Source organism: Strix aluco, chromosome Z (genome assembly GCF_031877795.1).
Source record: "Strix aluco isolate bStrAlu1 chromosome Z, bStrAlu1.hap1, whole genome shotgun sequence".
Lineage (NCBI taxonomy): Eukaryota > Metazoa > Chordata > Aves > Strigiformes > Strigidae > Strix > Strix aluco.
Genome location: NC_133971.1, coordinates 58,689,411 through 58,715,854, shown reverse-complemented (window position 1 = coordinate 58,715,854; position 26,444 = coordinate 58,689,411). Strand labels below are relative to the sequence as shown.

General features: G+C 37.4%; 1 protein-coding gene across 13 annotated transcripts in view; it reads right to left on the bottom strand.

Annotated features, from left to right (window-relative positions):
- Nucleotides 1–2,941: 2,941 nt before the first annotated feature.
- The window catches only part of RNF38 (ring finger protein 38), a 128,043-nt gene continuing 104,540 nt past the window's right edge, over nucleotides 2,942–26,444 (bottom strand). For 12 of the 13 annotated variants that reach the window (XM_074813524.1, XM_074813536.1, XM_074813534.1 and 9 more), the window contains 8 exons: nucleotides 24,712–24,879; nucleotides 20,623–20,793; nucleotides 18,691–18,852; nucleotides 15,575–15,681; nucleotides 13,943–14,027; nucleotides 12,253–12,374; nucleotides 11,153–11,252; nucleotides 2,942–6,423 (listed from right to left, as the gene is read on the bottom strand). In XM_074813524.1, coding sequence (XP_074669625.1) covers nucleotides 6,361–6,423; nucleotides 11,153–11,252; nucleotides 12,253–12,374; nucleotides 13,943–14,027; nucleotides 15,575–15,681; nucleotides 18,691–18,852; nucleotides 20,623–20,793; nucleotides 24,712–24,879 — 978 coding nt within the window. In that variant the 3' untranslated portion in view covers nucleotides 2,942–6,360. The remainder of the gene's footprint in view (nucleotides 6,424–11,152; nucleotides 11,253–12,252; nucleotides 12,375–13,942; nucleotides 14,028–15,574; nucleotides 15,682–18,690; nucleotides 18,853–20,622; nucleotides 20,794–24,711; nucleotides 24,880–26,444) is intronic. The other variant, XR_012621780.1, reaches the window with a different exon arrangement.

Genomic DNA, 26,444 nt, shown 5'->3' with positions numbered 1-26,444 from the left:
TGATTTATGGCCAAAGGGACCCAGACTGGCCATGGTCCCAAGCTTATGTTAGACACAATGGGGTTATGGGAATGCCAAGGAAAAATTTAAACTTTGCCACTGTAGTTATGCATGGGACTGAGGTGTTTTCAAAACACGAGTGGGCCTGGGATAGGTGGTATCCACTCCTGAGGGTCAAGGTAGGAGAGGAAATCCAGGTAGGGTGTAGAATGATCGACGGTCAACCCACGAAAAGGGTCACATAAATAAGAACAGCCAACACCTTCTCAGACCCAATAGCAACAAAGCATTACACCACCACCAAGTAGGATTGCTGCTATAACTTCACTCCGGTGGAACCCACTATTGTGGTCTTTGGCAACAGCACAAAATAGGACTGTCATTTAAGTTTAAAATAGGTATGATTGAACCTGATCTAACTACACTGCCTAACCTAGTCCCCACACCTTCCATCTGAAACGCCGGTCAGTAACCACACTGAGACCACATTACTGAGTGGAATTAGAAATCTACCCCATCACACCACAGTCTTTGGTGATGACCCCTGGAACCATGCATTGTCAAGATACACTGCAAGCATCGGAACACCACAAAAGGGATTTAAATCTCTCCACCTGTATATACAAGGAAGCGGGGTATACTCTACAGATGAATGGAGTTGGGAAAACTCTTATCGGGTGGCTAAACTCCAAGCCATTCCAGGAAAGAAAATACAAATCAGCTGTCAAGTGATCAGTGGGTCTACCTACCATAGGCCAACTGAAATGAAAAAAACATCCATGTTGACTCTACCAGGACAGAAAATTATAATACCGAATGTTGTAAAATAACAGAACCAAATTTAGATTGCTGGTATACCTTTACTTTTACCAAGCCCATACTTGTGTACTGTCTCTGGTGCTGCAGAAGCACTGAATTACTGTTTGAGTTCATGATTGACACAGTGACATCTGTGCCAACTGTGAAGAACAAAAAACCTCTGCCCCCACTGACTTTTGAAAATGTATCCACCCAGCCTCTTTCTTACATCCTTACATCTTTAACTCCTTACGTCTTTAACATCAGTCTTTATATAATCAAAAATACAGGTCAGTAAGTAGTGCTCAACCCATCTCATTCTCTTAAACGAGTGGAACTATCAATGCAGACCAGTATTTCTGTGATCAAACCTACCTGCTCACCATTCCTGAACACATCTTATGCAGGATGGTCAGCATGGCTGCGTGGACAAACCTCACCCTCTTGAGACGATAGAAGAGAGTTGTGACTAGAATCTTAGGAACAGGGTTAGGAGTCTTAAAACAGCATAGATGCTGAAGTACTCGCAAATAAACTCGTCACAACAACCAGTGATCCAAACAAGTTGAAACGTCCTCTACAATCTACTCTCTTAGCTTTGGGAACCAACCAATAGCTTTTGTCAAACATACTACCTCAGTGGGAAAAAAATGGTGAAAAGAACCATCAGTTGATCATAGATGCACTTCATGCAACCCAAAACAACATTTCATTGGCTCTAAATTGTATCCAAGCCCAACTCCGGATGCAATCAACAGCAACCACAATCATAAGAGAAGGTGAAGAAGGCACCTTACCTACTGAAATTCCGAAAATAATATGGGACAATGCAATTGAATTTGAGAAGAAATTTCAATCCTTATTAATTTCACTTATGATCCCACTAAGAGTAAAGCCACTGCTTTTGTCTTAACGATACACAATGCTTTGACGTACACCATATACCCAATCATTGCTCTGCGGTTGAATCACCATGGAACTACACTCTATCCAATAGAGCATAGAGTATGGGTCCAAGAAAATGGGAATAAATGGCAAACTGCTGATGTTGGTGCCTGCATCACATGAGAACAAGGATTTATTTGTGAAAGCAACACCATAAAGACACAAGACATTTGTCTTGACATTGAACAAAATGCTTGTCATTTTGAAATACATCCTGATGAAACCTTAGAAACTGTACTTGTATATATTGAAAAAGGGAGTGCTTGCATAAGAACTTCTTGCAATTTTACACTCACAGATGACATTGCTATGAATACAAATAATCACTCAAACATCTGTGTTTGTAACTTTACTGAAATTGCTGGATGTGATTTTAATTATTCAGCTTCTATGTTCCCCTATCATCACTGAAGCTGCACAGTCCAGTACTTCAGCTTTGCAGGTACTACTGGCAACACTGTCCATTTTCAACAGTGTAACTAACAATTAACATCTGCTGTATGAAAGAGGACAAACCAACAGTTATCCAGGACATCCAAAAGACATGTATATGAATCTTTGCATAAGGATTCTCAAAGCACCAGTGGATCTTCAAATACGTTTGAGTACCAAGAACACCTGCTATTGATGAAGCTATTAAATGCCCTGTGTAAATGAAAACCTTTTAAATAATTACATGTCAACTTAAGTTTACATCATCTCATTAAAAACAAAACAAAAAAACCCCTCTTTTTTGTTTCACCACCAGCTTCTTGTATGACCCTGTCTAATCAAACTCCTTATAAATTTAGTTTCATCCTTAACTCAGGATGCATTTTTTACCACTGTTAGGGCACTGCAAACTGTTAACACATCTTCAGCTGACACACAGTGCAATGTCTAAGGAGCACCTTCATCCCTGCAACTTTTCCTCTAAGTAACATCTTTAGAAAGCTGATCTTCTAGGCAAGGCTGAGTTCTATGAATCACAGTTATTTTACACTTTCAAATATATGACACAACTTTTCCTATAATTTTCCTATGATCTCTCAAAGTATATTAAAAAGTCTGTCATAACCTACAATTAAAATGGCAAAACTTCCCCCTACAACACAAGTGTCTGTTGCCAATATCTAAAGTTGCAGGATCATGCACAGAAATACGCAAAGTAATGAAAGGAAACAATGCACCTCTTTCTGAGAAGAAGAACAGGACAAAATTGTGTAAGTGTACATCATACATTTATTACTGAACAACTCTCTCAACTCCAAAATTGGGCACAGGAATTAAAAATAAAAATCCATTGCACTACCTAGTAAAGCATTACTAGTAACTCTCATAAAAAATGTACAAATTTCGTTAAAAATTTATCAAGCCTTCAAATGATTTGGTTACAGGTATTTATAATACATTTAAAACTACATGTTAAATGATACAATAGCGTATGATTTAAAGAAAACACTTGACAAAAATATGATTCCAACAAAACTCATAAGCTTTCAAAACCATTAGCAAATCTGAAACACAAGTAGCAAAATGAGGTAACAATGTACCAAAAAAACCCCCACAGCTTTTACAAAGGCCCAAAGATAACTCAGTCAAAAACGTGTTTTCTACAATTAAAATGAAACAGGTTGGTAAATCTCATCCCAAGTATTACACAAGGTATTAACAGCTGTGAAATCACATTCAAGAGCCTGTACAAAATGGCACACAACAAAAAGCTTTAATTTTTCTGTAAAGGAAGCCACAAAATGAGACACTGGAATTATCTGTAGGCCTTAACATCCACTTCAAATTGAATTGACAGTTTATGCAAAAAACACAGCAGTGCCAATATGATAAAGCAAACATATTACAGGTTTGTTTTGTTTTTTTGAGAAGGAGCCAGGTGATGGCAGAAAGGCAAAATGAACATAGAAGAAAGTCTTGCTGAATTCTAGTGCTGCCAAGCACCATGGGAAGCTGTGGAATTACACACAAATGTGCATAGCACATGGCAGTTAACAGCTGAACATGAATCCCCCTCCCTTGACATCCACCACAGAGAGGACTTGGCTGCAGCTTGTCTGAGCTGATTCAGAACATATGCATGTGTGCTGTTTATACACTAACCACAGGAAGCAAGTCCACTTACATCTGTAAGAGTCCCATGCAAACGAAAGAACCATTGTAGAAAAGATGAGCCATAGGAGTGCAGCAATTATTTTCAGGCTTTTACCAACTTAGACCCTCCATCTCCTAGATCTCCCACTGCCTCACAGAGTTTTACTGGAAAAAAGGGACATTATACATCAAGATTTCTCCAGTTCCAGAAAGAGGACTGCTTTCCCTTGGCTTCAGAAGAACATGTCCTGTTCATTTGTCATTTTCTAGCTTAGAAAAAGCACCCTCTTTCCATGCTTTGAACTGAATACTGAGCACAGTAGTGTTAGTTAACTGTTTAAATCTGTACACACGGATTTTTTTTCTTTGCAGTTATATAAAAGAGTTTTTTAAGACATATATGGCATATGCTTTTTAAACAACATGATTTTATTTGTTAAAAAAATAGATTTTATTACATGTAATTTAACCTGCTGTGTTATTGTGAAAAGCCTACTCTATGACTCCACTGGAAGAGAGGAGAAATTCTAATATTTTGAAGCTGATGCAACAGCATTTTTATTTGTTTAGTGTTCTTAAGTACAGATAGGTATGGAAAGACTCACTGTTTTTGAGAACTACCTGCATAACTAAACAGAGGGAAAAGCATCTGAAATAGGGCAAAATTGTGCTTTTATTTTATCTGCACCAAGAGCTGTGACTGGTCTGTAGAATTTTCAAAAAGAGAAATCATCATGGAGAATATCTAACACTGTTTGAGATTATAACTGATACTAAAGCATAGCAGCATAAAAAAGCATCAGAAAAGGTAAAGAATAAACTTAAAGCTGAGACTGGCAGCAAGTTGCAGCAACACTGCTAATTGTGCCACTTGTGCTGCTGCAACCCAAGTAATGACACTGAATTTAGGAGAAGAATTTTGTTGGAAAAAGTGCATCCTTTGAATAAATATGGTATATGTAGACCTAAATATTTTGTAAGAACATACTGAAGATATTAACAGTCTGAATGTTACAAATGAAGCTATTTTTTTTTCAGTAGCCCGAATAAAACATTATTCAAAGCACCTGAATAGAGGTTATCGCCTCCTATTTCACAGCACTGTCCTGGAAGGTGTTCCAATTTTCTCCTACAGTGGAGCGCTCTGGAAACGATTGCAAAAACCAAGGGAGTTCCTTCTTCATAACACACTCATCATGAAGTAAGGATGGGCAAGGAGCAGCATCAGGGCAACTAAATTCTGCAGTTAGTGACCAAAAACCTTCTTCTCCTGTGACACAATGAAAAAAATCGGAAGTTCTACTTCTCTGAGAAAATGCTAAACATTTTATTTTTTCATGAAGTTGCAGGAATTGTAACCTTTTACAAGTTATTTTAGTTGTATACAAACTCCCTTGTAAATAACAAAGAATGTATGTGATTAAAGCCAACGTTTATAAGCTAAAAGATTACATCCTTAGCAAGTACAATGGTCAAAAGAGAAGAGCTGTTGCACAAGACCCTTAATGTCCTTTCTGCTTCCTTTCATGGAAGAATCACGTAACTGGCAAACCCAGCTAGAAAAATTTAAAAGGTCAACAGAAAAGCATTGATTTTCATATTAGCAATTCAAAATGTTAATATTGCTAAATGATTTGTGTGATACTGCAACTTTACATTGATAAAATAATTTGTAAATTACTCATTTAAAAATCCAGACTTTTTAACATATGCTAAAAATCTCAAGGTTTTTCATGTATGAATAATCAATGCAATCTTTAGTGGTACATATTTAAAGCCTCCAGTGAAGGGGAAGCATAACAGCTGTTTGAATAGTAGGTAGAAAGGTCTTTATACCCATTAAGTACATTGGGGAGGAAATACTAAATGTCTGTAATTGCTGCACCTGTTGCATTCAGTGTGCAACTGCAAACACAAGGAAAGGAACCAGTGTACAGTACTAGTACTGTTTAAATAACACACAAGATTATACATTGCAGCATAATTATTACTACACACATACATTCTCAGTACATGCTGGTATATAGGTTCTCAAACACACATGCACACTCAGTCACAAGCACACTTCACGCATCCTTTCACAAGGAAACACACATTCCACCATTCCTTCCCACTCACAGTATCTGAAGGCTCTATATAAGGTAGATTGCTATATTGTTTGGAGCTACCACTTTTTTTTTTTTCCCTTTTTCTTTTATATAAAAGCACATGCTAAAAGATCACGTCCACAGTAATCTTGCAGCAACACTCAGAATGATCACACAAAAACCAGGGAATGTTAGTGCACACACAAAATTAAGCTAAAAAAAAATAAAAATCTTTGGAGTTCCAATCACACTGTTAGTATAACAATCCCATAACTGTAAGGACTAGTTATAAGCTTTATAACTGATTACGTCACACAGTGCAAAGTAAGGTCCATTGACCCTTTTATGTAAAGGGTAGGCTTGAACCCACATGGGTAAATTCAATAGATAGTTCTTAGATACATGTGACCAGGAATACCCAAACCAGATTTGTGCTCTTAGATGTTCATTCTGAATCACGATGCACTTCCGAAGCATCAGCTCTACAAATTGGGCAGGTACGATTTGCCTGTAAAACCAGAAACAAAAGAGGGTTTACTGTACTGACAAATACACTGTTAAGGTAATGTGTATATGACACTGACATCTGTGAGTACTGAAAAGCAATTCAAGAGTACTCAAAACAAGAGAAGACGAAGCGTGCTTATGCTTTTTTTTTAGTTTGTTTTGTTATGTTGGTGTTGTAAGTTTGCCAATTCAAAATTATGTTTACCAAAAAAAAAAAAAAAAATTGTGCCTTTTATCTTTAAAGATAAAGCAAACCTGCAAACTAGGCTTTATCTAAGTGATGGTGGTTTTATTAACGCAGATTCATAGTTACAGTATATTGCAATCAGATGGATGCAACTAAGAAGCTGTACTGTGTCCTTCAGAGAAATCCACCAAAACCAGACTAGCAACCTTGGCCTGCAAATAAACATCCTGTATGAGGGTGTCATGTTATCACAAGCTCTACTGATCAGGGATCACATCTCTTCATATTCTGTTCAATTTTATTCTCACAGAAACCCATCATACAGACGTGGTCAAAGCTGAAAGCAGACCTGGGGAAAAGGGAAGGGGTTGTAGTAAAAGTGTGGGGGGGGTGGGCGCGGTGTGGGGGGTGGGCGTGGGGAAGAGAGATGAATGACCTGATGAAACAGGTATTGAAGTAACACACACAATCAGGTCTAAATTTAGCCCTTCAATAAAGCACTCACTGAAAATATCCTGTGACCCTTTTATAGCTTCCTTGAAAAGATAAGACAGATGACAAGTAACATTCCTTAAGCTACTGGGAAAGTATTTCTGCCTTCTCATTTCCCTTTTCAAATAAAGGCTAATTTCATTTTAGTAAATGATGAGAAAAAGCCCAAAGCAACCATGGCACATCTATGATAAAACATTTCCTTTGCAGAGAGCTGAGAGAAGAGAACTTTTCCCTGCCCCAAATTCTGTATTTTTAATTGCAAATTTGCAGGACCAACTACTGCCAATTCCAGGTTTTTCTAAGGTAGCCAAATTTTTCAATGAAAATACAAGTGAAAGCACCAAGAAATGTGGCTCTGCAGGCCAGAGTTCAGAAATCATTGCCACAGATTTCAAATCCAAACAAATGCCAATGAAAGCAACATGTTATTACTGAAAAACATTACTTAGTAATGCAAGTTAAAGTGAGGGTATATTTTTTTCTGTCAACTACTACTGTTATTACTGTTTTATGGTTTATATCATAATTATTATTGCTTTATAGTTTTTATAAAGCATGGACTGGCGATTCAATTCAAAATGTATTTCTTGTTTTTTTACTAGCAGTTTTGAAATTACTTGAGAACAATGCAATTACTTGGTCACTACTCTGTATTTGCATTATTCTAGATATAATTCTGCTAATATAATTTTTAAAATAAAAAGGCATGTTCTTCAAAATTCAATGGATTTATGAATAAGGAGGTATTCGCTTAGATAAATAATGAATACCATCTGTAGCATGCAACAGAGCATTCAGAGGGAGTAATTTCCTGATAGGAACTGCAGAAATAAATCCACTGTGCCACGATCAAATGAATCTCATGGACACTGCAAGCTGCTTTTTAAGCAACTTTTCAAGATCCCACATGAACATTTGTTTTAAATTTAGTTGCATTCATGTGCCTTTCATGAAATTAATTCCCCCAACTCATTAAAAGAGCATTTAACATGACTCTTTGGTGCGAAAAGAGGAGTAAGGTGGACATAATATTGACCTTCTAACTAGCCACTCTTTCAGGAACTTACCTTTTGTACTGTAAGGGAAGAGAGCTGCACAATGAACTAACCAATTTTTTTTTTTTTGTATTTTATAGAAATTTATAGCTAAAGTAAACTGCATTTAGAATAATGGATCTGTAGGGCTACCAGAATCTTCTAAAAAGCACTGCACTGCTTTGGTGTTAGTCCATCAGAATCAACTTACACTATAGTTACAGTTTGTCTTTTCTCATCTATAATACAGCATTTCCTATCAGAATGTTAAGGCAAGTTGTCCTTGTTATCTGGTTCTAAACCCTCAGGGTGAAGACAGGTCATGTTTTCAAGCTGTCCTTTGGAATGATGATTCTTACTTTATAAAAGAACAGATTTCTCATGTATTCATATTTCACTAAAGGATTCAGGTTATTAAGAAATAACTGAAATATGACAGTTGACAATACTATGAAAAGCAAAAGGATAATCTCCCTCTTGTTAATTCTGTTTCCTCTACTGTACCACATCTTCTCTCGCAAGTCTTTAACCTTGTTTAACCAGGGAAGTATAAATTAAAGTGGACAACCTAATACACTGTAAAAGAACATTTCCTCTCACTTGCTTACACTACCTAAAAAGGTGGTCTGTACATAGTATTATACTAGCAGGGCAGATCAAACCTTTCATGCAGACAAGCCACAAAACTTTCTTAGGTAACTTTTTTTTGCTCCATCATCAACAACAGACAATGGAATAAGGATTTAAAAAAAAAAATCAGATTGGATCTCATTTAAATCATTCACTAACAACATGGTGAAACTTAAAAAGAATCAGCTTCACTCCATACTTTTAGAAATAGTTCTAGAAATATTCCTAGATAGCAAATACTTTCTTCAAAAAGAGAAGATCAGATCAGTAAAACAATCAGTAAAACATAGGGACACACTGGTAATTTTTTTCTTTTTTTATCTTACGGAAAAAAAGTTACAAGTACTGAAAGCTACAATTTTTATCTTCCCTTGCAGAATTTATCAACATGATGTTGGTTGGATGATGTGACTTCAGTGGATGTGGACATAATTATACTATCAACAAATAAAACAAGTTGTCAGATACATAAAGGAACGGACAGAAGCAAAACTATAGCACAAAATATCTTCTAGTTATCCTTACTTGCAGATGTTTGCTGCTTACCTGTAACAAAGTTTAGACAGATGCTGTAACTAAACTAGGTTAGTGTTACCGGTAATTTGTTATAATTTGCAAAGCAAAATTATCTTTATTTCCGTACACCATCTTCGTATCAGTGTAACTAAACCCACATGGTGTAAATATATTGCCTTAGCAATCCTACACTATGATGATTTAACCTTGTCTACCTTATTTTGCATCCAGCTCTGGAATACACAATTATCAATACAAGCAGTTTTAGGTGGGTATAACTGCATCCCATTTAGGTTTACACTGCGTATCTTTCACCTCACTCCCCCACCCAGCTGACACTCTCATGCTCATAGAGTTTTCTTATGATAAGACAACCTTTAGAAAACACCACAGTTGAAGATCTGTTAGAAAATACATAGTTTCTAAGCTGGGTCAGGAACATCAGTAAAAAGCTGTTTCACCACTACTAGAGTACATCTACAATTATAAGGACTAAACTAAATCAGCTTTTTTCACTTTGCTGTTCTGAATTCGACTGCCAGTTTATTACCACTTGAAAGTACTATATCTAACTGTAGAACTGCCACACTGAGTCCCAAAAAAACCTTAATTCAACATACCTATCTGACTCTGGATTCTCAAGCATGTACTAAAGGACACCAGTTTTACTAAAAGTTATGAGCGTTGCTGTGGAAACACTTATACTGGCCTCAGATTTTGTAGAAGCCTTAGACTACCATGGGTACTGTAGCCCAAAAGCAATTTCACATCCCAGTTTTTAAAATCCTTCTCATTAGCTTGATATCTTGTTAGCCAAAAGAATGCTGTCAATATTAACTTGATTTTTGAATTCTCTGCACTGAGTATTTTAACGTATGCCTAAGATGTGCATTTTATTGCTTTTAAGAAGCCATAAAGGCAAGGGCTTTTAATTTCTTCTTCTGAAACAACAGACACCATCTGTAATTCTCTAGGGACTGCATCCTGTACTAATACAGGATCACTGCAGTTTCAAATGTTCTACACAACAGACTACATACACACAGATTAAACTAAAGCTGAATAGAATAAAATACCAAAAAAGGTGAGGCAAGATGGGGATCAATACCTTGCTGGAAGTAGATCTGGCTAATGCAGCTTGTAGATATGTCTCTGTATCATCATTTACTTATTTGTATCCTCTGTTCTTCAACACCTTCTGTACTGCTACTATTTTCTCTGTCCTCTTACTGGGCTGCCCTGATTCTAGATTCTTTCTTTTCTGCTCAAATTATCTTGGAAGGGTATATCATAATTTTGTAAAACTATAATTTCTATTTGTATATATTTTTATATATATGTATATATGCATACACACGTATGTAGACACATAGCACATTTTATTTGCCCCAGAATCTAATGTTAATAACAAAGTGTGAGAGAAAGGTAATAGTAATTACTCTTGTTATGCAGGATATGTAAAACAATTAAAGCCCACGTCACCACAGAAATTCTAATTCATACTTCCTATATTATTTTTACTTTTTTGTTTTCAAATCTTCTTTAATTTCATTCAATATCACTTGAATTCTCAGTCATTCTTTTGTGCAAATGTAAAACACAGTAAAATCTTTCAATGAAAATAATTCTCTTAATATTCATTTTTCCTTGTGCCAAAAACTATAAAGAAACATCCTTCATCAATTGCCAGAAAAATATCGTAAGTAGGCAGTGCTTCCACTCTGTTGGCATTTTTAGCCTAAGTATTAGAAACGTGAAACAAGATGAAATGAAGTGGAACAGCAAAATACCACCACCCTCTCCCCCCAAACTACATAATGAATTCCCTATAAGATGGGTATTCTTTTCTCTCTTTTTTTTTTTATTACCTTCAGCCATTTATCAACACACTTGGCGTGGAACTCGTGGTTACAGGGTAAGACTCTAAGTAGCTGCCTTGATTCAAAATCACACATGCACACCACACACCTGAAAGAGACAACAAAGTTCAAATGTATCTGCTATGTAAGAACAGTAAATATTCATATTCCATACAAAATGTTACAGGTATAGCGCTCAGGGATATGGTGTAGTTGGGAACTGTCAGTGTTAGGTTAATGGTTGGACTAGGTGATCTTCAAGGTCTTTTCCAACCTAGATGATTCTGTGATGACTGCAACATGGTAGCTCTTTTACTCCTTGGGTAGCTACAGTTCAATCTGTGGTTGAAGATGTGTAGTGTGACAACATAAACTTAAAATTCCTTTTGTGTTGTTTTTTTTTTCCCCAGCTGTGCTTTCAAATCACAAAGCAAGTGCTCCTGCTCACAGGAATTAATAGACCCAATCAGTAGAACACATGTTTAATCAAACTTCAAAATGGCAGAGATAATGGTCTATAAAGTTCACTCCCTACCGATACCAGTAAGTCACACTGAGGGTCACTAAAACTGGAATATCAGCGAAAAATCCTTATGTTGAAGATCAAACATCAGACAGTATTTGGTATTAAGTCACTTTAACTACCTTCATATCTATATTGCCATTTCCACTTGATTGTGCAGATCTTTCAAACACAGTAAGTTAATGGATTTTAAAAATAGAAGATGCACTCTTAAACCACTGACCAAGCTCTACCAGGAGCACTTGAAACTTGAACACTTGAAGGTATTTTAACACAGGCTAAATTCCACACTGACAATCTCAATGTATGCTGAACAAAACCTAGAACACCTTTCTTACATTTTGATTTTTTAAATGCTGAAGAACTAAACTGAAACATAGCTAAATGATGAGAGACTAGATAGAGGTTTTAAAGTAAAGATAAATAGCACCTGATCTCGAAAGCAATCCAAGAAAAAAAGAAAATTAAACTGTTTATTGACATGACTGCTTTTAAAGCCCTTCTGGACTAGCTGAGGCTGCAACTTAAAGAAATGAAAATATAGCCACTTAAATTATGGACCCTTGAAAGAGACCAATGTACTTACAATGTCTGTTCTGATTGGTGGTTGTTTGGATTGAACCTGTAGGATGGAAGCTGTTCAATGTCTGTCTTTGTCAATCCTCGTGGTTTGGCTTCTCCCAGACGTTCTGCCAAATTCAGCAGTGCCTGCAAAACATGGAAATTGGACATTTAAAAATTCACTGCTCAAACATGCTCTGGTTCCACTAGAGGTTGGGCTGCCATTACAACTCACTAGCCCAGTCAGCAGCACAAAATACCCTTCTGTCAAGAAACGTTTAGAAGCTTAGTTCTCCCCTACAAGACAAACCCCATGGAAATTCTTTCAGAATTCAATCATCTTTCTAGTTATGTAAGATGTTCTCTCTGGGATTTCAAAACCTCCAGGTCTCAACTTCCAATTAGTCCTGTGGCTGCAGGCACAGCTTATAAGTATTCTACTTCTGAATACATGATCACATCACTACATAATTAATAGTACTGGTAACCGAAAAATATCATCAACAAATTTCCTTAAGAATATGTGAGCCTGGACATGTGAGAGAAACGAAGAATTTAATGGGACAGGTTCTGAATCCCACTCCACACCCTTGGGGTAGCTGAACTGAAATACGGAGATTTTATCCTGAATCTGGAAAACAAATACATACCATCAAATTTTAAGCATTTTTTTGCTAAATCTTATGTTCATTTTCTGTAAGCCAAGCATTGCAACTAAAAGCCTCTCATGTAAATAATTTGCACTCTGTCATGTACGTAACTTGCACTCCTTCACAAGGGACCTAGGAAAAATATCACTGTAAATGTGATGGAGAACCAAGGCATAGAGAAGTTAAAAGACTTGGTGAAAGCTGCAAATGGTCCTGATCACAAAGACATTTCTAATACTGTCAAACCTGGGGCCCAAATTTTCAGAAATATGATGCTTCTTCTGAACTAGCACAGAAGTTATTACAGAAGTGCTCATTGTTAAACTGAAAATGTGCAACTACATAGAGCTCTTAAGGCGAGCACAGGCAAAGAGGTGCAAAAGTAAGGGTTGATGATGATTGTGTGAAGAGAAATCAAATGGAATCCAATAGTCTCAGAACCAGTGAAGACACAACAGCTGGGATTGCCCCATAATTATCTAGAATATTAAAGAGGGTTCTCCATCTACAGATGTGAATTACTGTACCCTCCTGAGGGCCAAGAAGAAAAATCAGTAAGGCAGTTTTATAAACATTAAATTGAGATTAATTAATTCTATGACGTTAACACTGTTCTGCACTAGCACTGTTCTGCACTAGCACTGTTCTGCACTAGCACTGTTCTGCACTAGCACTGTTCTGCACTAGCACTGTTCTGCAAAGTTACGCACATGAATAACTTACTCTCTTCTTTTGAAAGTGCTTCACTTGTGTTTGATACTTAAAATCAATCAAAATTCAAAAGGAGAAGAGTAACATGTACAACACAAAAGCTGAACAATTTAGTGATTACGAGCCTGGAAGGGTGGATTCTGGGAAAGAGCAATAGGCAAAAAATAAAGCTAAGCACTTGTAATATCCAGTATTGAAAAAAAATCTGAAAGAATGGTTTCTGGATACTGTCTTCACAGTCATTACATTTACTTGGAAGGCAAAAGCAGGATTTAAAGCAAAATATAATAAAATTTTATGCATTGCTTGAACTAACATCTGTTCTTTAAAGGCAGCTGTAGTTCACACACCAACCTCATAGTTTTCTACCTCTCCATCTTCCACATCCAACTCAAAGCTGAAAGCTGGTCCAACTGCAGGTGGCACTGGGAGCATTGATCTACCATGAGAGCAAACAATGATAAGGTTCAGCATCTTGCTGAAGGAAAGCACAGAACATCTGGCAGAGGTAAAGTTACCTTATTGATCCCTCTCAAATCAACAAGTTCTCAGAACTGGTAAAAATGTTAAGTCTGAAGTTAAGAATAGACAGTTGAAGTGCAAGAGTCAAAGGAAAAGCTAATTCTGACACTTTTTGATACTGGGAGTGCTGCCTTTTTAATTGCATGCATGTCTCAACTGATACTTCTAACCAGGCTCAGCATTATTACAAAAACTAATCTCTTGATTATCACAGATTATGGAGAGCTAAAACTGACAGTGAGTTGATGTTCTGTTTTTTTAAATGTTTTATTTCTTTAAGTGGATAAAGTACCAACAAAGAAAAGGAACCCTAAGTTCACTTAGCTCTCCAATACAAAAGTCTTGAAACTTTTGTAAGCCTAAAACACACAATGAAGATAAATAGGATATGCTACTGGACCAACTTCCATACTGAAGGCAAGCACAAACTCTCTCACATACTGTGACGTTGGTTAAAGCAGAATCTCTTCAGATAGAGAGGCAAGAGAGAGATGTTCTTCTGTTTTTATATTCAGCAAGTGTTTTCACCCCTGAAGATAGTACTATGGGTCAAAATTTAACACATAGAAATCACAAATTCACAGCACTGAAGTATACTAAAATCCCACTGAAGTCATCAGGATTTACTATGCTACATCATGTCCTCAATGGATGGGCAAGAAGCTATGACATCACTCTCAGACTCTAAGATGCGAAGTTGGACAACTTCACTGGATCAGATTTCTGGTGCCATTTTCATGCCATGTCTGAAACTGCACAGAGAGAGACTACAAATCTGGTGTCACCACTGGATTATTTCCTCCTCAATGTCACCTTTGCCACCAGAAAATAATCTTTGTTTTCCAAACATTTCATACTTATTTCCAAAACAGAACACAGAAGAGTAATATATCTCATGTCATATACCCAGACTCCCCCACAGAGAGTCTACCATACTACAGATAATTCCTAAATGTTAGTTGTCTACATCTTTTCCAGAAACAACTCAGAGGCAGAACAGAAACTGAACAGCTCTAACAGATTAGCAGTTCAGCCAATAGAGTAACACATCACAGAAAGCTCCCACTGTTGTGTTTCATATTTAAGAACCACACCAAATTAATTTATTCCGTAAGTGAAGACTCCTAGGACTTCATCCTACGGTGTAACTATGCCTCTGTAAGAATATCCAAGAACCAAGTTTTAAAATTTGTTGAAGATTTTACTAAGAGATCAGAAACAAGAGGCTACTGTATCTCAAAAAACCTACCAAACTACACTGGACAAAACTGTTTACTTAGATTTTTCCTTTCAGTCAAAATAGACTGAAAAACTTACACATAAACGGAAGCTTTCCTTCTCTCTGGGACAGCTGAACCTGCCTATTCTCTGTTAGAGTCGAACCATAAAAAGTGCCGAGACTCTTGTTCAAACTCATGTGACTTTTTAATAGCCTACATGGAAGCAAACATATTTTGAACTTACAGCACATAAGGTAATAGGCTGGGATGGTAAGGGTGTGGCGGTATTGGCTGCTGTGATCTGTATCGGCTGCGCCCTGTGAGTCTTCGAGGCATAAAAGGTGGGTAAGGCTGCAAGAAAGAAGAAAATAAGCTGCAACTGGAACTTGCAGATCTGGAACTTGTGTCCGGTTCTGGGCTCCCCAGCACAAGACAGACATGGACATACTGGAGAAAGTCTGACAAAGAGACACTAAGATGGGACTGGAGCATCTCACAGATGAGGAAAGACTGAGAGAGCTGGGACTGTTAAGCCTGAAGAAGAGAAAGCTCAGGGGGATCTTATCAGTGTGTATCAATACTGAAGGCAGTGTGCAAAGACGACGGACCCAGGCTCTTTTCAGTGGTGCCCAGTGACAGGAGAAGAGGCAATGGGCACAAACTGAAACACAGGAGGCTCCGTCTGAACATGAGGAAACACTTCTTTACTCTGTGAGGGTCACTGAGCACTGGCACAGGTTGCTCAGAGAGGTGGTGGAGTCTCCTTTGTGATATTCAGGAGTTGACTGGACATGGTCCTGGGCAATAGGCTTTAGGTGGCCCTGCTTGAGCAGGGAGGTTGGACCAGATGACCTCCCTTCCAACCTCATCCAGACTGTGATTCAACATTTTGTTTTCTTAATCATGAAATAAAATGAAATTTTAATATTGAAATCCACTTTCAATAAAGCATTATTTTAAAAAATCCAGCCTCTGCTCAAATCCAAAAGAACCTCAGCCTCAATTTGAAATGATTCCCATTGATAACACCATACCATCATACCATTTATAACATCATACCATCGCATATGAAAAAATAGTAACACACAACAGAAATCCTTGCAAGTTCTTGTGTGCTTAGTCTACATGCAGGCTGGTTTGGGAAACTGGACTTGAACTGCTGACTCTCTTGTAAATAAAAAAGCCCAGGCTTTAGACCTGGTGCTATTATGTAGGCTTGTGCACAAGTGGTTGAGTAAAGAAGTCTTTAAAAAACCCCAAATCTCTAAAATAAGATTTTTTTAAAAAGCTCTTAAAAAACCACCCCCACTTTTAAGCAGTGGTGTATATTTACACTTATGTTAAAGGGTTGAAGACTTTCAACTGCACCTGTAGAGTTTACTCAGCCCAATTTTTGCAGCTGGACAAGGTATAAAGCTTCAATGTATTATTTTAATGGATAAATCAGGCCTTTTTGTCATACTTATTTTCATTTGCATGCTAAGCTCTTTACTTGTATATTTAAGTTTTCATTATAATTGCTCAAAATTCCTTACATTACCTACTAAAATGGGGACATACATGGTAAAGATTTTCCACTTAAATGCAAAGTATATTTTTCCAGAAATACTCAAATACTAAAACTTTTTTAGTTATTTTTAAAACTGAGATTCATGTACCACTATTGAATTCATAACTGAAGGTCTTGAGACTTTTTTTTTTTTTGAAACAAAGAACACTCAAAGTCTTTACTAACATGTTTTTCTTCTTCCATGTTGAAATTTAAGAAAACACAAAAGCTCACCACCACCAATGACTAACTAACCTAAAACACCCTAACTTTATATGGAAGCATTATTAATAGGTAGCCCTGGTCACACATAAAATTTACACACAAATATAAACACAAAGAAAAAAAGCCAGTCTTTTTCTTGAAAGTAAGATCTCAAACTTGACATAGCAAATAGCAATTTTACTGCTTTGTGAATTCTGCAATCCAACAATATATTTAGAAACTGTTGTGTCCACTGAAAGGGAACCAGAAATACATCATAATTTTAATATAAATAAAATTTTATACAGATTTAGGATTGCTTTATGAAAGACCATATGATTACTTGTAATACACCTCTATTCTACTCCTCACAACCCAGAACTGAAGCCTGAACAAATGTTATATAATCTGCAAAAAATTGTATTTTGTTCCTTATCTACTTTAAAGACTGAACTTGGAAATCAGGAAAGCCTCACTCCAACCAAAATATTTGTGATTAGACTATAATTCATCTAACAAGCATACTGAATAAAATATAAGCAGTTTATGGAAGTTTGCAAGTGTTTTTTTCTCCAGAGTGACTCATAGTGACTGAAAACTTCACTGAAAATCTGTACACCTTTAGTTTAATGAGCTGAATATTTTTTTTTAAATGACGAAGACTTATATGAAACTTTATAAAAATTGCAGCAAGCAAAACAACTAGGTTGTGTGATTTCAAGGAGACTAATTAAAGAGAAGCTATCTGTATCTGTAGTCACATGACCTAAAATTTCTTTCTCATTTAAAATTTGAAATAACAATACGCCCCTCAAACCTTCTGTCAATTCGATGCACAGGTCAAACATTAAAAAAATTCAGAGTCTATACTGGTCTTCTAGTTATTTCTTCAAGCATTACACGGGCAGGAGTTTTTTTTAAAAAAACAACCCACACAAACCAGGAACACCACCGACCTCAGGACTAATATAATTGCAGGTTGAAGTGCACCACAAAGATCCTAGAGGTAGCACAGATACTGGACACACCACAGAAGCCCAAAATGCAGCACAGGCTTTATCATGCACTAAGTTTGATTTTTTTTGTGCTGCTGCAGTTGAACTGCCTGTAGATCCCCAGAAAGTTGGCTTAAAGCAAGCCTGGCTTTCTTTATAACACAGTGCAGTCTAAATTATGGAAGCACACTATACAACTGCTTGCTTGCAAATTGCAAACACTCTGGAGAAGAACTATTTTTAAAGCATTCTAGATTTGCTGACTTGTGGAACCTCAACATACAATGAAGAATTAGCCAAAAGTGACAGCAGCTTTTCTAAACTGTACTAATTAAGTTTCTGCAGTAGAAGTCCTGGACTGTGTGGCAACATGGAATGTTTTCTAAGTAACTGCTACAACACTTTGCAGATGTTATTGGAAATCATTTGCTGGTATCATTAAGTTACCCTTAACTTGATTAAAGCAGCTTAAAATACCATGGTATGTAGCTATAGCCAATAATGGAATACAACTGCAAGAAGTGCAACTTTTCAACAAAATGTACTATAGAATAAAGATCAAGAATGTTAATGCAGCATGAACGAGAATGTAGCACAGAAAACAATACTTACTACACCAAATGACACCTCCTGGTGTAAAGGATCGTGGGTTAAGAATTGAAGAGGAGCTGAGGGAGGCAATGCTGGTGGATGGGCTGAGGGAGGGTACGTAAAACCTCCTACGGGCAGATGTTCTCCAAGCAGTTCTACTTCATTTTCTATCCTTTGAAGTGGCTAAAAAAGAGATAGGCTTTGTTGCAGTAATAGAGATGCAATTTTTCCCCAATAAAGAACTGCAATCCCAGTTGTATATTCTGAGCTGCTGTGGTCAATTTTATAGAGTAAAAAAAAAAAAAAAAAAATTACGGGTATAATTGTACTCAGTTTCACATAGTAACTCTGTGAACAATTCCTATGTCATTAACACTACCAAAAAGCAAAGACAACACTACACATTTGATGCAAATTCACCTTTTTCAGCTAGCCATGCTTATAGACCAGGAATTTATGCGATCTAGCAAATATAGGAGTGGCCGTAATTTCCTGTGTCTTGCATTTTTCAGGACAAATATTTGCTCTCCTCCTTGCCAGGCTGCTCTCACTGTACAACTATGCGAGAAAAAAAAATAAACAACCATAGACAAGAACTGAAATTGCGCCAGAAAATCTGAAAAGTGGAGAGGAAACATGGCGACTCCAGTGGATTAAGCTGCTAATGATATTCAGTAATCAAGCAGATGCTTTCCTAGGAGGGTCATGCAAGCAGTCCTACTAAGCACACGCAGTCCAGAGGTTTCAGAAGCATGAGATTCCAGTTCAGTATTGTAATACAGTCAACTGTAGTACATCAGTCAGACCCAAAAGTGCTCAAGAAATAACCAGGAATTGACAGTTTTGTTAATACACCTTTCTGTTCCTGACACTGAATTCCACAATCGCTACCTTGTGGAACCAAAAGAATATTCTGTTTCCCTGTTATGCAAAATTTCAACACAAGGTATTCTTAAACCACAAATATACAAGCGTTTTGGCAGAGCTGAAAGTTGACAGTCAAGCCTAGTCAATAACCTAAGTAAGAAATCCAAGCTAAAACCTATAACCATACATTTTCTAAAGCAAAGTCTTATAAAGGTTACCAGTGAAAACCACACTTTCCCAGCTGTTCTCCCATCATCACAACAATGTAATTACAACCCTACCCACACCTGAGATGTGGCATGGAGAAGTCTCAGCAGTGTTTGTAAGTAACAATGAAGCTGTTTTCTATTTCTGCATTAGTGAAATACTGGCATCTTCCAGTCAGAGGGGCAAACAAATGGACACAAGTATACAGAGCACCCCACAGTAAGAGCTGTAGGCCAGAACTGAAATTCTAATTTTCCCTCAAATCCAAAACAGGGTCATATTTTCCAATGTTTGCATAGTTCCTATCACTAAGCCAATTCTGCTTAAGCAGAAAGCATCAATAACTTTAAGGGGGGGGGGGGGGGGGGCGGGGAGCAGAAGAGAAAGGAAGACTGTAGACTCCTGAATATGTCTGGATGACCTAAGGTCATTATGTTCTAGGAAAAGCACTGGTGATTTAAAAATTAACTGAGAAGTAATACAAAAGAAGCATGTAATGGAAGTAACATTCTGTCCTTTCTTCTCTCTCTGCTAAGTTTTTCTCTGAGACCACTACTACACAACTTCCTCTGGATTCTCTTCTGCTTCCTGGGAGAGAAATACCTGAAGGTATAGTTGGTAAATATACATCTCTTTGACAGAAATAAAGGCCTATGGAGAAACAGCACAGACAACAGCTGATGAAGAGAAACATGGTGAACTTCAGGATTATCTTCTCATCTTTATGCTAAGTAGTTTCAGACTTGCTATGAAAGCATAAATGCAAAAAACCTGTTACTTTAAAACAAAATCCTTCTGTCTCCTCAATCAGGTATCACCACTATTTGCCCATCCAGCCCTACCAATTCTATGGAGAAGGGGTTAAGAAGCATCACTTACCGACCGTGACTGCTGTGCTTGGAAAGGAACGAATTGTCCTGGAGGAGGCAAGTGAGGAGGGTGGTGTGGAGAGATATGAGGAGGATGCAAAAGGAATGGGTCACTAGAAATGAGAGGTGGAAATGCTGCATATGGTACAGGTAGGTGCTGGACTGAGCATGCCTGAAGCATCTGAAATAAAATGAAAAGAACACATTTTTGTCTCTAGTATAAACATTCCCTATAGGACATTCTATATTTATTATGCAAAGATATCATTAAAACAAAGCAGTTCTCTTGCCTCCTTGGAAAAGCGTCCAAACCACACATAAATAGTAACTCGTTCAAATATACAAGGAAGAGTGATTAAATCAGAACAGGCTCTAGAAGTACTATAGTGTGACATCTGCTAGGTACAAAGTATTTCTTACTTCTCATGAGGGCAGTGGGAGTTAGGGTTTTCAATACTCCAGGATTAGACAGACTCCTAAGCGATGAGCAAATACATTATCCTAGCTAATTTTATTTTTCCCACATATTACCTTCAAAATGACATGCCAAAGCAACAGCTTTGCAACAACTTTAAGATCTAGATGGAGCTGAGGGACTCCCCGCTGTCAGACTGCCTTAAAACCTCTGCTGCTTCATATACTAAGAATAATTCAAAAGCTCTGCTCAGTACTGCACTTTGAGGGGAGCCCCACGCTCTGACGGCAGCTCCTTAAGAGACAGCTACTGTGGGAAATAGCCCTTTTTTCCCTCCTCTTTGAAATTTCTCACACAAAAGCAACTTTGAGCATTGAAGATTGAACAGTAAAGCGATGAAGGCACTGCAAGGGAGCAGGAATGTTCTTTGCGGAAGTGTTCAGTTTTACTTCCAACTCTAGGTATGAAGAAGCAAGAAAACCTGCATTCTCTTTTTCTTGATCTTTAGTCTGTCATCAGAATTTCAGGCACTTCTGTTACATTTTTTGACAATTAAAAAAGCAATTAATAAGATACTTATAAAATCTTACAAAGAAAGAGGACCCAGTTCTGATCTCACTTTTTTTTCTTCTCAGTCACGTCACACAACATATATTGTGCATACTGACTATAATGGCATAAAATGGTAAAGAGATCTACTTTAAAATCAGATTACAGTAGTGGGGGTGGAATTATTGATTTACTGTGATCATAACCAAACATAAATCTTTATATGCACTGAAACAGTAGCAGATTAATCTGATCTATTATTTTTTCTCCAATGCTGACTGTTGTTCACCCTCAGCTACTAAATAATTTTTCTAAAAAAGAAATACAACAGGTGTTTCCATTGCTAAGATACATTTTTATTATATTAAATTGAAAACTGTTCTCTGAAATAGTTGTAGATATATCTGCAGGTAGAACATCACACAGTGTTCTTTAAAACAGGAGGTACTTTGGGGAACATATTAAAATAGGTTTCATCCCAAGATTCTGTATAGTATTACCATAGTTCCAATATATGTTTGGAACAATCTGTGCTATGCCCATGGCACTTTTTAAGTTAGAGCAACTGAGGCTGCATTATTTTTCAAGTGGAAAGAAATGAAGACTACCTATTCATTCAGGCTCTTAAAAAAATTCTGCTGTTTGAACATATGCTTCCATGAAGTTTTAAAACTTATGAAGGTATTTCATAAGTGACATTTGCTTAATTTACAGTTACATATGCAGTGAGAGAGGCAAACATTGTGAAAGTAACAAAAGGATACTGGGAAGTTCATGGATGAAGTTGGTGCGCAAGTTGACATGCTGGAGGGCTACCTTTCAGATGTATTTTTATAGGCTGGAGAAATTGGGTGACAGGAACCATGTGAAGTTCAAAGGCAAAGTGAAGTCTGGCACTGGGACAGAATAACTCCATGCAGCAGGATATTTTAAGACTGACTGGTTGGTGAGCACATTTGCAGAAAAAAAAGGTTGGGTTCTGGTGGACATGTCAAATAGGACTACACAAGAGCCACAGAGTACTCCTGCAGTCAAAAAGGCCCACTGCATGCTGGGCTGCATAACTAAGAATATAACTAGTTGGTCCAGTGAAGTGATTCCACCCCTTTATTTGGAACTTGTGAAACTATATCTCAAGTCCCATGTCCAGTTTTGGCCTTCCCAGTGCCAAAGACAAGACAGTGACACACTGAAATGAGTCCACTGAAAGACAACATGATGACCAGGAGCTTAGAGCACACTGCATAAAAGAAGTGGCTGCAGAACTGGATTTGTTCTGCCTTAAAAAGAGAAAACTAAGCAAAGACCTTAACACTGTCTTCAGCTACTTCATGAGAGCTGATAGGCAGAACCTGACTCTTCCTCGAGGGGCAAAGTGAAAGGACAAGGACCAGTAGGACCAAGTTGCAGCAAAGAAAATTCAATGAGATATACAAAAGAAATTCTTCATCACAAGTATAGACAAACACTGGAGCAGAGGCTTAGAGGGGTTGTGAAATCTCCATCCTTGGAAAGTGGTACTGTTCTTAGCAGGTGACCACTAGATGACCTCTAGAGCACCCTCCTAACTTGCATTATTCTTCAATTCTGTGACATAGGAGAAGAAAGCATAAAGTCTTCCTGCTGATGTTACATAAACACAATCTTAATTCTTTATATTCACTTGTGCTGCATCCATCCTCTCAACATACTTGATTAACTGTTGTACATTCAGTCTAAACAACCTGGCTAGACCTTTACTCCTAATATTTATTTAAAGGAGAGCTGCACTGCTAAATTATAAAACATTTTATGAATTGCACAGATAATATACCTGTTGAAAGCAGAGGGTAAGATTAGTATCTGTTGTTTGGATTTCCCTAAGTCCCAATATAGTTTTAGCTTTTTCTCCATTGTTTTTTTTTAGGACATGCTGCTTTATTATTGGCTTGGTGAATTTACTATGCAAGTATTGTTCCAGTCTCTGGATATCCAGTCTGAGATTGCTTTGCTCCACTAACACCACCACTAAATAGAAGAAAAAGTTGTGCCTCATCCCATGTCAGGGATACACATTGACTCATGTAACAGATGTTCTCCAGTATGAAAGATAAGGGGAAATATTGCCCACAAGATATTCCAGACTGACCAGTAGTATGCTGCAGACTTTGTTGTCTCTTATGGGGAAAAATGGCACCTGGACAAGCTGAATGCAAATCACTCTCACTCTTCACCGAGAAGCTTAAAGAAATAGGTGGTCACATCAAGGGTTTTGTTTCAGTGTCATAGGCTTGTTCATGCCCTCAGGTCACAGAATGCACAAAAGGAAAAGTTAAGTTACACACTGCTGGAAAATGCACAGCTGGCAGAGACCAGTGTTTATGCCAACATTACAAACAGTTACTAGACACTATATATATGTAGTATTTATGTATGATATTACAGATTTATACTAGAAAAAGAAGGGGGGGAAAAAAAGCTGTGACCCTTCCAGCAGATTCTGCAACCTTCAGTTGTACTGCTGCAACTTCCTGGGGTACAATTCTTCAGCTCTGGTGCCTGTTAACACTTAATGATGACATTTCCACAGAATGGTAGTATCAGAATGCTGTGACCTGGCAAGTGGTATCTTCGAGCTGATACATAAAAATCTCTGAGAAAACAGTTCAAATTCTTTCAAATTTAAAGCTGGCAAATTAGCCAGCCAAGGCACTTTATTTTACTCCCAGAAAGGCACAGTGAGACGTAATTATTAAAGAATTTTGATTCATTTCATGAGAGCATTTTGAGACAGAAGAGCCCTTCTCAGCTTTTAGTGATCTTTCAGGATCTTATTACTTCTGAGAAGAAAAATGACTTTGCAATATCAGACCTTCTTCCATATAATGATAAGAAGTCAGTTCATAAACTAACATTTAGTTTGAATTAAACACCATCAGGAGTCTATACTATAAACAGTCATACTCTACAAAAATGGTAGGCAAGTACCATATGCTTACTAGCTCTAAGGCCTACAGTGCTATGCCACTGCAAATTATAACAGGGAAGAAAAATAGGCTATTTCCAACACAGTTAAAGCCACACAGACACTGAAGCTCCAAGGTACCATTCCTATATCTAAGATTGAAGCTGTCATAATTACAGAGACCCACTTACTGGGGGAGGCACACTGCAAACTGGAAGGTGCTGCCCACTGAAAACCACTGAGCATCCTGGGACCTGCTGTGTGCTGCAGGCTGGGATGTGCTGGCCTGTACAAAGTGGTATCCCATGTGGAGCTACCGTTGTCACTGTGTATGAGACAGGAACTGTGCCCTGATGGATCTGCAGCAAAAGGAAAAAAAAAATTAATAACTTACTGTGAACTCTTTAACAGTGTTGTACAGCATGAAGAATAAGATAACAAACTTTTACCTACATGTGAGAAAAAACATATATTCACCATGAAGGTGTGGAAGGAGGCACATGTTTGCAATTCCTGACCATTAAAATCTTATTCTTAATGGAATATTACTTACTGATCAGCAGTTTCTTGGCAAGGCCAAAAGGGATCTCTCAGCTTAAAATGTTAAAACTTCAAAGGCACCTTAGAGTCACTCAGAAGCACCTCAGACACTATTAAGCCTGTCCTCTCACATACTAAGGTTAGTCCTTACAAAACAAGAAAGCAGTAACTCTCATATAAAAGCTAATCTACCAAGTAGCTAAAGAATCTTCTCAACTTTGAAGGGACTGGTTCAATAATAATTCAGAGACTTGTATCTATAAAGAACAAGAAAAGCGTGTAGATTTTCTTTCTTCTGAAAAGACCAATCTCTTGATTCACTCTCAAACTCAGGCTAAGTTTCCTAATGTAAGCACACAGAACAGCTACAGGAAAGCTGAAAAGGAAAAGTAAACATGACTATGAGGCAGCAGACTCTTAAGTATCCACATCTATACTACAAAACAGATCCACGTAACCCAATTTTCTAGCTAGTCATATTCCCTAGAATGTGGGTGTTTTCATTTTGTGTTTTTTCTTTTTTTTAAACACTGAACAAGAAGTCTGGTGCTCTAATAAAACTGAAAAGGCTTAAGTGTCAGGAAGCACGGCAAGTAATTATTTTAAGGAAGCTCCCTCCTCTTTCATGATCTGCTAAAATAGAACCCGGTTGCTTAAAATGGAACAAGTAAGAACAGTTCATTAGGAAGGTAAGAATGAGTAAAGACAGCTAACCTACTGAACTGGCAGTATACAGTCAGACATAGCAGCCAAAACAAAACACAGATCACTGAACAAAACTTAAAATCTCAACCTGTCTATCAGAAATGACAGAAACCAGTCTCAGGAGAGACACTGAATTTGACCTGGTCCTGGCTCAGCTACGAAAGCTGGGAATACAGTGAAATGCTGTGTGTGATTCTGAAATATTTACCACCAGAGTAATAATAAAAAATGACCTCTCAAAATGGTTATGTCCCTGAAGTATAAAACATCAACATGGAAGACCTCACAGTTAGTCTACTGACGTCTGATCAAAGATAGCACTTGGAAATTAGAAGCAGCGGGATAGAATAACTGTTTTTCCAGGCTTGTCATGATGTAATTTTGCAACATAAAGAAAGAGCACGATTTGAATTTTTGAGATGCTGCTGCAGTAAAATTGTTTATCAAAATGTAAGGTTGTGAGATGCCTAGAATGGTGTTAGCTTCCACCCTTGCACTTGGTCCCAAATGCAAATACTTCACTACTGAGAACTGCTCTGCACACATAACACAACACACCAGTGGTACCCAGCTGCACTGAATGTAAATAATTTTTTAAGCAGGGATGTTAGAGTTGCATTCTATGCATTCTATGGATAACCAGTCGCACTTCCCAGTTCATGACTACGTAGCAACTAAT